Source organism: Calonectris borealis, chromosome 5 (assembly GCF_964195595.1).
Source record: "Calonectris borealis chromosome 5, bCalBor7.hap1.2, whole genome shotgun sequence".
Classification (NCBI taxonomy): domain Eukaryota; kingdom Metazoa; phylum Chordata; class Aves; order Procellariiformes; family Procellariidae; genus Calonectris; species Calonectris borealis.
Window position 1 is genome coordinate 17,434,836 of NC_134316.1, and position 15,189 is coordinate 17,450,024.

At 42.6% G+C, this 15,189-nt stretch overlaps 1 protein-coding gene across 1 annotated transcript; it reads left to right on the top strand.

Annotated features, from left to right (window-relative positions):
* The first annotated feature begins 475 nt into the window (after positions 1-475).
* Positions 476-6,600, top strand: LOC142082757 (alpha-1-antitrypsin-like). Its single transcript, XM_075151180.1, has 5 exons — positions 476-512; positions 2,224-2,895; positions 3,571-3,841; positions 4,400-4,547; positions 6,269-6,600. Exons 2-5 carry the CDS (start codon positions 2,241-2,243, stop codon positions 6,476-6,478), a joined length of 1,284 nt encoding a protein of 427 aa, XP_075007281.1. The 5' UTR covers positions 476-512; positions 2,224-2,240; the 3' UTR covers positions 6,479-6,600.
* Positions 6,601-15,189: the final 8,589 nt, after the last annotated feature.

Consider the following 15,189-nt stretch of genomic DNA (forward strand, 5'->3'; position numbering starts at 1 on the left):
TGCAGTGTGCGCTGCAGGGCAACATAGAGATACTGAGCTATTCTTGAACAAACTTGCTGCTTGGGTACTCAGTTAGGTGGCATCCTTGCATCAGGATATCCCATGCAGAGAGTTCAGTGGGACACAACATCCTTTTTATAAAGAGACATTGCTTTGGCCCTATCTTAGGTTTCCAGTTCTTCTAATATTCTGTTTTCTAAAGCTCATTTACTACTGTTAAGCCAGCCTACCTTGCAAAGCTCTTTTGCCCACAGTTTGGTTCAAGCCCAAGAGTAGCAAGGTCCCTGCTCTTTCTCTCCCCTCAGAGCCCTAGGTGCTGACATCATCCTGCCTGTATGATGGGAAAAAGAGACTTGTAATGTTTAATGTCCAGAAAAAAAAGCTTGCTTAATCTTTGCTTTGCAAATAAATCTTATTTGCTCTGTTTAATATTTACCAGTGGACATTAACTTAATAATACCCAGCAAAATGAAGAATAGGGAAGAAGCTCTGTGAAAGAGAGGTCCAGCACTGTAAGTACCATATTATACTTTCTTAGAAGTCTTTGAATTCATGTTGTCTATAATCTTTACCATTTATTGCACAATATTTAATTCTGAGATGAATTTATTTTGTACAGTAATTGCAAATTATTTTAGCTTCTGGAAGCATGTTCTAAATGTTGGAAGCAGGATTCAGTCAGTGATCCAGCTCCTAGCTATAATGGCAGGATGACTGGGAGATGAGGTCCAAAATGAGTACTCAACAGTCAACACCAAAGTGAAGAAAAAAACCTTGTCTCTGCTCCCAGAGGAGTAAATCTAGTTGCAATCTCAATGTCCTGACTACTCCAGGCTGATGCAGGGCTAATGAGAGTAACGTCCCTGTGCCTCCAGTGTGCTTAAACACCAGGCTACTTGCAGCCAAGTGGCCTGGAAGAGAAATTAGTCTCTCTCAAAAGCAGATTTGGGGAATTATGAAAAGATTACTTACCAGACCAAAATGAACTACCTCCATTTAGAATGCCTTTTTTTTTCAGTCGATGTTTTTATCCAGCATTTTAGAGATGCTCAGCACAGCTCCCATACTCAGCACTTCCACAGCTTATATCTCCAGTGTTTCATACTGGGCAGCCAGAAAAGGGGGAATCCAGAATTAACAACTCCCCATGAAAAGTTTGATGTAAGACCTAAACCTGGCATTAGACACACAGCCTGAGCAGACCCTACGGCAGAATCCCATGCTCCGGAATAAGTATACAGCTGCTATGAACAACATTCAAATCACCTCTGTTTTCCTGCAGGCCACTGCCTACTTCATGTTTTTTAGTTTCTGTCATTTGAGATAATTTAGGTGAGGCACCCTATGGAGAACATTCTTCCCCAGTATATTTCATGGTTCTTCCCCTGAAAAGGGCAGAAGAGAGACTCTGGGATTATGTAGAATTTGCTTATGATGTCAGTTAAAGGAAGAGGAAAGGTCATCAAATTGCGCATATGCAGCAAGGCAGATTCCACTATAGCTTTTCCTAAGCTCTTGAGTCTTGGGCTTTGCAACCTTATGGATAGTTTATGCACATTAGAGAGAGTCAATAAACTTTCTCGATTTATCCTCTGAAACATTTAACATAATGTTAAATTTGTTGAAACATTTAACATAATGTTTCGAAATAATATAGTTCTTGAGTTTAGAGCTGCTACACAAGAGGCAGAAAGATATAAACACTTTAAGGGGTGAGCATTTAGATGGCTTTTATTCACAGCTATAACTGACATTATCTCTGTATCACGGCAGTGCTTGAAAATCTAAGTCATAAGAAGACCATGGGTACTATAGAAACATATCAGCAAAAGACAGTCCCTCTGCCAAAGTACTTACCAAATACATGGGAGGCAATAGGTGAACTCAGCCATACACCCAAAGCCACCTAGGAGTGCAATGAGGCCATGCTGGTCATAGGCAAGGACTATTTCAGACATAATACCTCACAAAAGCCCACACAACATCAATTCTTTCCTGGAGATGTCATATTAATATCTTCCTTCCTTTGCTCATTGGTCGGAAACTGATAGAACTGATTAGAAATAGACTTATCCAGGAAGCCAAGTAGAAGAGTATTTCTCAAGAGAGCAGTAATCCTAAAGACTGACATCTGAAAATCAGTATCTAGAATACAAAAACTATTTTTATGCAGGAAAGATAAAATTCTCTAGATCTAAAAGTTGCTCTATTCTTTCTTAACAGAACTGTTCAGAAGGAAAATGAAGACTACATTGTATTTGTGTCTGTTGTTTCTTGGACTTCAAGTCCAGGGTCAACATAAGTCCAACCTCAATGATGAACAGCAGGAACAAAAAATACCCCATTCTCCAGAAGACTATTCCCCAGCTGAAGGTGAAAACTTGGCTCATGGCAAGATAGCCCCCAGCAATGTTGACTTCGCATTTAGGTTTTACAAGCAGGTCAGAGAGGAGGCGGGCAACAAGAACATTTTCTTTTCTCCTTTGAGCATCTCCACTGCCTTTGCAATGCTCTCCCTGGGGGCCAGATCAAACACGCTCCGTCAGTTGCACAAAGGCCTTGCCTTCAACCTGACAGAGATGGAGGAGCAGGAGATCCATGAGGGATTTCAGCGTGTCCTCCAGCTGCTGAACGACCCTCACCGAGAAGTTCAGTTGAGCATGGGCAATGCCCTGTTCATAGACGATCGACTGAAACTGCTCCAAAAATTTTTGAATGATGTCACAAATTTTTATTATTCTGAAGCTATTTCTAGTAACTTCCGGAATTCTCCAGAGGCTATAAAGGAAATCAATAACTACATAGAAACAAAAACCCATGGGAAAATTGTTGATTTACTCAAGTGTCTTGATCCAGACACTGTGATGGTTCTGGTAAACTACATTTTCTTTAAAGGTGAGTGACAAACATGGGTAGCAGTTATACATAAGCCCTGGAAGTCTTATCCAGATCTAAGAAATGTGATGTTTTTCACACTATGAACCTATTCTATCATCTAATTTAAAATATGTCTTTCTACTTTTAAATGACATAAGGAAATATTTGAAAGCCAAGTATGAAGAATCATTTTCTATGAGAGTACAAAAAAAAGAAAGGAAAAAAAAAAGAACCTGTAGAAGTACTGATCAATGTTGTATCAATTTTAAGCCAGGTTCAGAGCTGAAAATATTCAGAAGGGATGAGCTTGGGAACTTATGATCATTTGTTGAAAGGCACAGGTGTTTGGCTGTGCAGGACATGGTCAAACATGGATGACACTTGTATGAAAGGAATAAGCCTGGAGACTGTATACTGGGAGTGGAAGTTTTACCATTGCCTTAGCAGGCAAAGGCTCAGGTTTTTTCCACGGCAACCCTCAGCCTGTATTTTTATTGTGTGATTTTTATTAGAAACATTGAAATGATGTAAAGCTTCTTTTCATGGCCAGGGAACAAGCATCCTTAAACTGAAATAGGCTTCTTGTTGCCTTTACGGTTCAAATATAGTATTTTAAGCATCAACTAATGTGACATGCCTTTATTAGTCTCTTTTTCTGTTTATTCAATTCTATACTCATTCTTTTGTCAAAAGGCTACTGGGAAAATCCTTTCAGCAATTTGACCACCAGAGATGATGACTTCTTGTTGGATGTCAAGAATTCTGTTAAGGTCAAAATGATGCATCAAAACAAAGTCTTTAATATCCATAGGGATGAGAAGTTGTCTTGCTGGGTAGTAGAACTCCCATACAAAGGAAATGCTGCTGCATTGTTTATTCTGCCTGATGAAGGGACAATGAAGCAAGTGGAGGATGCTCTGCTAAAAGAAACAGTGTCTAAATGGATGCAATCACTTGAAAAAAGGTAATCTTTTAACTGCTGCTTTGTTTAAATATCAAAAAGGCCATAACTACTCATCCAGGCAAAGTAAAGCTTAGGATGCCACAATGAGTTGCTAAGCACAGCTCTAAGGAACAAGCATTGCATAGTTTCTTTAAATCAGACAAGGTATCGGGCAATTTTGTACCTAAGGGGAACCCTATCCTCAGCTCCCCCAGTCACAACAGTGGGAGCGCTACCAGCTGTGAGGATCCTGCACATGGGTACACTGCCCTCAGGAGCCTGCCTTGAGTAGGAAGAATCCAGTTCAAAAGAAAATACAATTTCTTTTTCTCCAGTCTGGATGATACTTTCCAGCCAGTCACTTTCATAAACCAGCACTGTGACCCTGCACCACTGATCAGACTGTGGCTGGTGGGACAGGTACCTCAATTTCTGCTTCTCTAACATGGGATTTATCACTGTCTTAGAAAGCCAAGCCTTAGCTCCACAGGTATTTGGGATGGGTGTATACCTGCAACAGCTATTGCATTGAGGGATCTTGCAATAATAAACTCACATTTTTTGTTTATTTTTGAAAAGAAAAATCTACCTGGACCTTCCAAAATTCTCCATCTCTGGCTCCTATGATGTTATGAGCCTGTTTCAGAAAATGGGTGTGACAGAGGTGTTCAGTGACCAGGCTGATCTCTCTGGAGTGGCAGATAAAACTCATCTGAAGGTTTCCAAAGTAAGTATGCAAACAGAGATGGTAATCAAGAGATTTGTCTGCCTTGCTTACATGCAGGTTTTATCTCCACAAATAGGCTCATCCCACTTCTGGAGTGTAGTCATGGCTCACTGATGGTAATGAAGGAAGGAGAAGGTTAGGGAATAAATGGCTGTTGTTCCTATAGTTTAATATTAAATTGTTTACTGCACAGTGATCCTGCAAATTCACTTGAAAGTCTCTTAAGAAGAAAACAAATCTGGAAAGAATGACAGGAATAATTTCACAAAAAGCTGGTGTAAGATAATTAATGCATGACAAGAGTCATAGTTATGACATAAGTTTTGGAATAGTCATTCTTATCCTACATACACACCTTTCATTACTGCATTATCTGAGCACCTCAGAATTTATATGGACAACGGACTTGTGGGACAGGGATAGCCCCATTTCACAAACAAGAAACTGGCATACAGGCAAGTAAAGCCATTTCACTAGTGTCCCAGGGAATATATGCCTTGTGACATGAGGGAAATGATCCTTCCCTTCTATTCTGCACTTGTGAGACCACCTCTGGAGTATTGCATCCAGTTTGGGGTTCACCAGTGCAAGGGAGATGTGGACATACTGGAGCAAAATGAGTTCAGTGGAGGGTGAGCAGGATGGCTGCGTGGCTGGAGCACGGGATGTCTGAGGAGAGGCTGGGAGACCTGGAGTTGTTCAGCCAGAAGGGAAGGTGAAGGGAGTTCTTAGTGCTGTCTACAGGTACCTATTAGGAGGGTACAGAGAAGATGGACCCAGGCTCTTCTTGCAGGTGCACAGTGACAGGACAAAAGACAATGCACACAAGATAGGAAGTGGGAAATTCTCATCAGATATTATGAAAAAAATTCAACGTGAAGGTGGTCAAAAACTTGGATGGGTTACTTAGAAAGGCTATGAAATTTCCATCCTTGGAAATACTCAAATCCTGACTGAATGAAACCCTGAGCAACCTCATCTAGTGTCAGAGTTGACTCAGAGTAGAGTGGTTGGTTGCATTGGATGACCTCTAGAGGTCCTTCCAACCTATATTATTTAATGATTTTGTGATTCCTCACACTGAATTATTACATGTGTAAATACCTGGATTACAGATATAGGATAAGTGAATAGAGGAAGTGTAGCAGGACCTCATGAGAGGAATTTTCAGATGCGTTATGGACAATGAATAAAAAACACAGAGGGCTGACCAAAGACAATGAAATAAGATTACGTAAATTTAGAAATATGAATTTGCTATACCTACTGTAGAAAGCCCTGTAAAGTAAAGTCATATCAGTAGACTGTGTTACGGAAAGACACCCTATAAAGCTTGTCGCTATTGTGTCTTTGCAGAAAGAATTTTTTTGCATACACAGAAATTGATGCAAAATGAAAACCTTATTCTTCTGTGTTAAATATTAAGGAGAAAATCTTACTCTAAGAAACAACAGAATGATAAATGTCCTCTATGCTGCTCAGTCTCTGCAAGCAGCCAAGTTTGACTCTGCCAGAGTGTTGAAGAAAACTCTCCCTGAACTCAGAGCAAACTTTGCTTGTCTTGGAAAGGCTGGACATGAGTATCTTTTTCACACCAGTTCTACATTCATTCTGTGTATTCATTTAAAAATTATCTTCTCACAATGTTAAAGCAAGCAAGTTTGTCCCCAGTTGCTTCTCACTCTTCTGTACCTTGATTTTAATCTTTGCTTCCCTTGCAGGCAATTCACAAGGCCGTGGTAGATGTTAGTGAGAATGGCACAGAGGCTGCTGCGGTGACCGTGATAGAAATTATACCAATGTCTGCAGAGTTTCCTCCTCCTCCTCACATCAGATTCAACAGGCCCTTCCTGATGATAATTGTTGACAAAACTACCCACAGCATCCTCTTCATGGGGAAAATTGTGAACCCAGCTGCCAAGGAAGACTAGGCCAGAGCACTTGTCCTCCCCAGTGCAGAGAAGAGAGCTTGTGCACATCCCAGAGACTTCTTTGCAAAAAGGGACTAGAACTGATCCCTAATTAACAAACAAATAAATAAATATTACTTGAAGTTATTCTTCACTTACAAACAGACAGCTGGGGACAAGCATGAGTGGGCCGTGTTTACAAAATATCCCAGGCCAAATAGGCAGCCATGGGATCTTCAACAGACAAACATTTCCCTATCTCACTCACTCATCACTGGTGTCATGGTCCCTTGCATGCAGATAAACCCTCCTACTTCTGGCTGAGAATATCCTAATTTCTCCATGTCCTGCATGTCGAGTTCGCAGCTCAGAAGCCCTTCAGCTGAGAAACTATCCTTTCCCTCCCTCTCGTTCCACTGTGAATCCCAAGAGAAGTCTCTTTCATCTTTGAAGTCTTTCCAGGGCTCAGTGGCAAAGAACGGAAACAGAAACAGACCTGTGAAACCTTTCGTGTTCTAGATGGTGGATGCTCCTCGGTAAAGAACAACCCTTTTCCTCCCAGCTTGACAACTGCTTCCTACCAACTCCCAACCCCTTACTTCCATCTCCATTCCTTGTTTCTTTCTCCAGAGTAAGGGGGCCACCTTTTCTGGCAGAGCAAGAATTTAGTTTCTGTGTCATCTAAAGCTGCACATCGTTGTACAAACTGTTATCCTTAATGGTCTTGTGCATATACAGTTATGCCTGGGCTCCCTAGGAGAAATGGATGTGGCAAAAACTGCCCTCTGGTTCCAGCAACAGGTGACAGCAGCCTGAGAGGTCCTGCCTCCATTGTCCAAATGCCAGCTAACCATGCTGGCCTCCACCCGTACTTCTGCAAGCTCAGGCTGATGAGTGCCTCCAAGAGATCCCTCCTCATTGAGCTGATGTTTGGGGTTGTGCTGGTTTTGGCTGGGATAGAGTTAATTTTCTTCACAGTAGCTAGTATGGGGCTATGTTTTGCATTTGTGCTGGAAACAGTGTTGATAATACAAAGGTGTTTTAGTTATTGCTGAGCAGTGCTGACACAGAGTCAAGGCCTTCTCTGCTTCTCACATCACCCCACCTGAGGAGGCTGGGGGTGCACAAGAAGTTGAGAGGGGACACAGCTGGGACAGCTGACCCCAACTGACCAAAGGGATATTCCATATCAAGATGACTCGGACACCTTCCTGAACATTGAGTAGGCAGAAGCCAGTGTTACCAGTGGCACGATGTGGAGAGCTGCACTGAGGCAGATCCATATAATTTATATTATAGTAGGACAGTAAGAAGCAAAGAGATAATTAAAAACACCTTCCCCACATCACTCCCTTCTTCCCAGGCTCTATTTCACTCCTAATTCTTCTACCTCCTCCCCCTGAGCAGCGCAGGGGAATGGGGAATGTGGATTGCGGTCAGTTCATAACGCTTCGCCTCTGCCACTCCTTCCTCCTCATGCTCTTCCCCTGCTCAAGCGTGATGTCCCTCTCACAGGAGACAGTCCTTCACAAACTGCTCCAGCATGGGTCTTTCCTATGGGGTACAGTGTATCAGGGACTGACTGCCCCCGTGTAGGTCCCCCATGGGCCACAGATCTTGCCAGAAGCCTGCTCCAGCACGGGCTGTCCATGGGCTGCAGCTTCCTTCAGGGCACATCCACTTGCTCCGGTGTCGGATCCTCCACAGGCTGCAATGTGGATATCTGCTCCACCGCGGTCCTGCATGGGCTGCAGGGGGACAACCTGCGTCACCATGGTCTTCTCCAGGAGCTACAGGGGAATCTCTGCTCCGGTGCCTGGGGCACCTCCTCCCCGCCTTCCTCACTGGCCTGCGGGGATGCAGGGCTGCTTCTCTCACATTTTTTTATTCCTCCCTCTCACAGCTGCTGAGCAGTTTTCACGTTTCTTTAATACGTTTTCCCAGAGGTGCCATGAGCTTGGCTGAGGGGCTTAGCTGTGTCCTGTGGTGGGTCTGTTGGAACCAGCTGGAACCAGCTGGAACCGGCTGTGTTCAGCACCAGGCAGCCCCGGACTCTCCTCACAGAGGCTGCCCTGCAGCCACCTGCTGCCACACCTGGGCTCTGACACCCGATACACAGAAACACAATCCTAAGTAAGATAACATTAAGTTCACTAAGGGTAAGAGTAGAACGCTTTGATGGCACTAATGAACTGTCAGGAGCTGCCGTTAGGATCTCTTCACAGTGTCATCTCGGCATCAAGGACTGGTGGGCCTCCACACACTTCACAAACGCAGCGTGAGCTAGGCAACAGCTCCTCCTCCCCATGCTTCCAGCCTCAGCTCTGCTTTCCACCTGAGGAGGGGCAGGAATCAAAACTTTACCTGAGAGGGCCTGTGGCTCCCCACCGATGCTGGAGGGTTTTGGCTTCTGGTTAGGCTGGGTCAGAAATGCTAAATGCTTCTGCCATGTGGCTTGGCTTGGGAAAGCCCTGACAGGTCGTACGGGTGGGAGAAAACCGGAGTGCGCGTATTTACAGTGAGAGATAATAGGGCCCTTTCCTGTGGGCAAGCACAGGCTTTTTCACAGACCTTTGGTTAAAAAAAAAAAACAACCTCTAGTCAACCTATTCACACAGACCTAAAGATTTGCTTAATGCAAAATATTTTCTCTATAATCATCCCCTTGTCTCCAGATTTTAAAAAAAGAAAACCAGCAATGCTTGAAAAATGCTCTGTGGAAAATCTTAGTCAGCTATACCTGTCTAACTCATTTTCTCTCTCAGGAAAATGAAACCAATTGTTTCAGCAGTGCTTGAAGGGGCAAACCTCTGCTGCTGGAACCAAGCCAAGGATTTCAGCTCTGCACAGGGCTGCCAAACTGCAAGTCTCTTTATCCACAGCTACTAATACAGACGCACAGTCATTGCTCCTCTGCTTTGGGAGTGGTGAGGTTTAGGTGAGCAGCTAACTGTGCACTGTTTGGGACATGTTAGAGGGAAGGCAAGACTGAGAGTAAATAGGAAACTGTTTGTATTACCTCATTTCTTCCCTCCCTCTGCCCACTTCTGGAAAATGAAAACAAGGAAAAAATCTCAGTATTTTTGTTTAGTTGTAAATATTAAATATCTGAAATAGAAACCTTTGTAAAAATTCTTGATTCTCTTCTTATCAGAACTGTGAGATTTTCTTCTGCAAAACATTGCAAATCCACTTGGTGCCCTATGGGTTAAAAGCAGTTATTTGAGGGTGGAAAAATTATTTCATCTCAGAGGATAGTTCCCAATAATGCTTTTGTAACTTCCCTAGAACTGCAAATAAGAACAACCACTCAAAAAAGTTTTAAAAGGCAGGCCAGTGATTTCTCAAACAAGCAGTTAAGTTCAAAGACTTTGCTCAAGATTTATATGGGTTTTGGAAAGGGGCTTGAAGAGGTGGAAGAGAGTAGGAGTGTTGAGCTGATTTGCTCAGGAATCTTAGCTCCATGGTGGAACCAGGGGGAGTATAGCAAGAACATGACAATTTAACAGAAAAAGTGAAAACTTCACAGATGTTTGGAAAGCCTGCCATAAGACCAAAGGCAACACAGTGGCCCAGCTGTAGATACCCTGAATCAGCTCTGGCTGAAACTGCAATTCTTACCAAGAAGAAAACATATTGCCCCAGGCCAAGATAACACCAGCAAACTGCAGAGCCTTCACGTTTTTGGGAGCAACATGGAAAGAAGAGACTAAAATCTCTCTGAAGAGGACAAGAAACCCTTGGCCACACTTCAACATCCTGATGCTCCTTGCACTTAAGACATACTGATCCAAGAAAACCTGCAGCCACAACATGGAATGAACTGCCGATGTGCTGTGCCCCTGTGTTATCAGAGGATAACTAGCCTTGCCTCGTCCTCCACCAGCACAGTACCTGCAGGTAATTAGCTGAAAAACAAGGATATGGATTTTGATCCTTGATCCCTTGTCAACCGAAACAGTAGCATCTCCCCTTACCATACAGGAGTATAGGACATGCAAAGGATCTGTAAGCACAATGAGGGATAAAACTAGACTGCATTAACTTTACAATGTTTTACCTCAATTTTGCATAGATTTTAACAGACAGGTCTCTCTGTGCCTTCATTAATCACCTATCTCTGCTACTTTTGGTGTCAAGGCCCTATCTGACAAAACAGGCATTACTGAAGTGCTCAGAGACAGCAGTGCTGTTGCCAGAGTCACAGGGAGCCTGACCTGGCACTGCCTACAGTCAGCCATAAGTGAGGATAAAGATTATCTAAGCAGTGGTCATGTTTTGTATTTTCAAACAGTCTGACCCGGCATCCAGCAAAATTAAGGTTTATGAGCAGCAATAGGGAATGTTGCAGGCGGCAAACTGGCATATTTGAAAAGTCACATATTGCACTTCAAAGTTACTGTGAACTCTCTTGATTTCTCTGAAATGCACATATTGAAATAATAACCATAAATAGCCACCAAATCAGAAAGGGTCAGTAAAAACCCCCACGATTTGCCCTTGGCTAACATAAAATTGTATATTAAAAATGTACTACAAGAGCTTGTTATATTGGAGTCTTTTTCTGTTCTAGGTCTTTCCAAGTCCTGCTTTTCTGTAGGGTTACAGTACCTCTTAGTTTACTGAGGTATCACCTCTACAACTGCCTTGAAAGGAAGGGAATGCATCTGGGGGATCTCAAGTCCACATGGGCTGAAGGAATTCCATAAGACTGTGGAGAAGGCCAATGCACCCACCTTCCTTGCTCGGAGAACCAGGCACTGGGAGCCCACTTGGCATGAGTTATTTCTAGCAACACCTGGAGCTCCTTGGTGGTTGAGAATTCAGGCAAAGAATTTCTCATGAGCCCTTGGGAAAACTGCTGGCTTAGCTAATAGCTATTATATGCACAGTCAAGTGGATTTTCTTGCCAGCTATATTTCTTTAAAGATGTGGCAGTACAGGCAATGGTGGGGCAGCTTGTAACAAAGGGGCACCATCAGGTTTTTAGTCTTTTAAAACTGTAATTATTGCTAGCTCTGTTAATGCTTTCCATGAAACTTATTAGTCCGAAGCAAGTACATCACATTTACATGAAAATTTTGCATGCCTAATGCTGTGTGGAAGCCAATAGGAGCTGTAGATAGGTATCGACTGTCTGTACTGCAGGTGGGATCAATTTTAGCATTTAAATATGGCACTGAAAAAGGAAACAGAAATCCACAACTTCTGTCTAATTTAGGAATACAGCCATTCTTTCCAACCTCTGCGGGGTCTGTGACATTCTCTGCATGCACAGTGCCTTTGCACCACTCTTTGTTCAACTGTTATTCAAGAACAAATTGCCCAAAACTATCTATTCTGCTCTGTGACGGACAGTCTACAACCCCGGACATTCACCTTAAGAGCTAAAAAATCAATAGCTGAAGTGTTGTGACCATTCAGAAAGTGGTCAAGCTGACCTTGATGAAGCAGCTTACATGGAAGAAACAGGTTCCTCCCCAAAATAGCAGATGGCATGAGACCAAGCTTGAGATGCTGGTTCTCTGAATGTCCCTGCTCCCCCATCCACAGCCCTGCCGAGGCCCACGTGTGCACATGGATGGGAAAGGGAGAAAGCAGCATCAGGATTCGTTTTCCCTGGCAGGATCCGTTTTGAACAATTTAATTTCCCATCTTGCAGGCTCCTTGGTGTAAGGATGTTTGGTAGTCCATAAGGGCTGTAGGCAGGGGGTGAGTTGTGTGAAAGTCCTCTCCTAACTTTTAAATTAGTTGGATGACACCAACAATTCTACACCAAAAAAAAAGATATCTTAAATAAAAACTTTGAACGCCTGTCACTTTCCCATCGAGGTCCCTATCTCTTGCATTCCCTGTGCTATTACAGAAGGAAAGTAAATTAGATATAAGCTAAACATGAGCCAGCTCTCTGGCTCAGCCATTGAACCACATTGTAAGGGTTCAGGGGAAGAATTCTCAGCTGCACAAGGAAATAGAGGGTTTATTCATTTCTATACATTCTAAAAATGAAACTGTTTGATCTGGAACTGATCTGAAACACATGCAAGGGCCTCAGCGTAACAACAGAAACAACTCAGAAAAACAATTTAGAAAACTAGCTTTCCTAAAACTGCAGATTTGAAAAAAAACAGTTTCCATTCATTTCACATGTTCGCCTTTCACCAGGAATATTACTAGCTAATAAAACTTTCAGAGCACCAGTAATTATGGGTACTGCTTGGTGAATCTGGTTATCTGGTTACAGGATAGATATGCCATTGCAGAAATAAGATTTCTGTGGTCAAAAAAATAATTAAATAACTATCTAAGCAGAGATTCATTGGATATTTCCTAATGATTTCTCTTTTGCTTCTTTTAGCTTCATTTTCCACTGTTTCTCAAAAGCCTTATGAACAAAGAATTTAATTCTAAAATAACCCAGGATCATATTTGTTTTTTCCTGATGGCAAAATATCAGTTAAAGCCCAAATGAGGACCAAACTGAGTAAAAATTATAGTGAGCCTCATGAGCACAGAGTGGCTGCCTGCCTGGGTGGTGAAATCTCATAGACATAGTAAATCACTTGTTGTTTATTTTACAGAAAGGAAAAGGAAAGAGGCGTAGAAGGCCCATTGGAATGAAATGCTATACAAACACAGAAAAAAATTCACTGGAGTACAAATTTTTATCAGTTGCTATCTTTACATACACTTGAGACCAGAACAGGCCAGAAACTATGCCTTGACAGTAGAAGCGTAGTCTGGTCTCTTGCTTTTCATACAATACTAAGGGGGGAATACATTTCTCACTTTCCTTGGAAAAAGCCCTTTTGCCTCTAAAGGTTTACTTTCTGAGCCCTTTTGCCTCTAAAGGTCTGCTCTGCAAGGGAGAAGTCCTCCTTCCCTAGTTTTACTCGGAGCTGGATGGCATATATGGGATGGAGGCTTTCTCTCCCCAGGATATTCCTCCCCATGGGCTGCGATGTCAAGGTTTGCAATTCCCTCACAGGTGATAACTTCAGCATCTTGCACAGCTGGTGGGAAGGGGCAGGGGGAATCATTCTTTTAGCATTTTCCTCAGAGTAGTCATGTTGAAGGAGCCATCACACCCCAACTAAAAGAATACCATTTCCCTCTCTTCATACTGGATCAGAGCCTGCATACTCCTACTCCAGTATGGAAAATTATAAATCCCCCTACTTAGCTCCTTCAATACTATAAGGAGTAGTCTATTGGTGAAATAGTAGTGTGTGGGGGTTCTATGTTCAAGGAAAACTTTTAAGGAGTGATAAGAGAGATTATCTTAAAATAGGTTTGTGGGTCAGTGGATAAGGAGTGAAAAATAAAGTATTTTTTTGGCAGTACAAATGGAAATTATCACAAAGGGTGAATCAGAAATGGGAGTTTATCTCTTCATACTGAATGGGAGATGATAGAAAAGGTGCAGGGAGTTTGCAAAGAGCTTGGAAACAAAAGAGAAGCAATTACCAATGCAGTAATAACAAAGAAAAAGCAGTGAAATTTTCAAAGAGTCAAAGCCATGAGTCTGAATGGGGCAAGTAGGTATTTGTGAAGCCCAGGGAAAAGAAATGTGTGCCCCTCACATTCTGTTGCTTTATTCATTTTCACAACAGCCTGGCTTCTGGCTCCAAGTGGCAATGCCAGCTCAGGCTCCAACTGGGTTAACACAGGCTCACAGAGGGTATCAAACCAGCGAGCTTATTAACATGGTGATCAGACTTGGAAACCACAAAGGCTGTGCAAGGGTAAACACTAACCCAAGCACCTTTTAGGTCACATTTTTAATACAGCTGTTGGCTTTCCTCTGAAGACTTTGAATCAGAAAAGCAGGGGAAGGAGAGTATTTGCCACAGCCTCTGTCCAAGAGAAGCTGTGTGAAAATCCCATCGCTCTTCATTTCTGGCATGAATCTCAGGAGACGGCAAGAAACAGCAGAGCCACTAGGACCCAGGAGTGCTCAGTAGTGCTGGTTTTGCTCTCTTGTCCTGGCATGCATCATGTATCTATTTGTGTCCAGAAGAGCAATGTTGTCACTGCTTGCTCTACAGCTACTGTAATAACTTTATTTGCTCTGTTCAATGTATAAACAGTGTGCTCACAATATAAAGCCTGTTCAAACAATATAAAAACAGTGCAAAAAGCAGTAAAGGTCAGATGAATATGATGGGGTCCTTCTGAAAGTGCTGCAGATACTGTTAGATTTTAGTAGCTAGGGACATTAAACTCGCATTAACTATCTGTGTCGTAGATTAACTCATTCAATAGATTAATTCATTCATGTACAGCTGACGCAGCTGACTATGGCAATGGCAACCTACCTTGTACAAAAAAGCTCTTCTTTAGCCAGCTAAGAAGGCAGATGAGGTTTTCACTGTTGTGAAAATGATTTTTGAATGAAACTTTTAAAGAAACAGCAATGGGGCAAATATGGATCACTGAGCACAAATTATAGAAAGCTGCAGGATTTTTAGGAAGGACTAGTTCTCATCATTAGTAGATAACTAGGGTATCTATTTCTTTGGTACAGAGACAACAGCTCCCTGTACTTCAGCACACAGAGACTGTTAGAGCAGAGGCCCCCATAGGCAGAAATAGATCCAGGGTGTCTCAGCAGAAAACCTGCAGAGAGAATCAGGAAACTCAAAAGCAAATCTGCAGCTTCAGATGAATGGACCCCAAAGCAGACATGCTACCTCTGGCTGTTGGTAGGGTGGAAGAGGAGGGATCTGAGT

What these genes read in the sequence shown, in the direction of transcription:
- LOC142082757 (XM_075151180.1), top strand. Translation starts at nt 2,241, where the DNA reads ATGAAGACTACATTGTATTTGTGTCTGTTGTTTCTTGGACTTCAAGTC. An exon ending in AAACTACATTTTCTTTAAAG is followed by an intron (nt 2,896 to 3,570) that starts GTGAGTGACAAA and finishes TTTTGTCAAAAG; the next exon opens with GCTACTGGGAAAATCCTTTC. An exon ending in CTCATCTGAAGGTTTCCAAA is followed by an intron (nt 4,548 to 6,268) that starts GTAAGTATGCAA and finishes CTTCCCTTGCAG; the next exon opens with GCAATTCACAAGGCCGTGGT.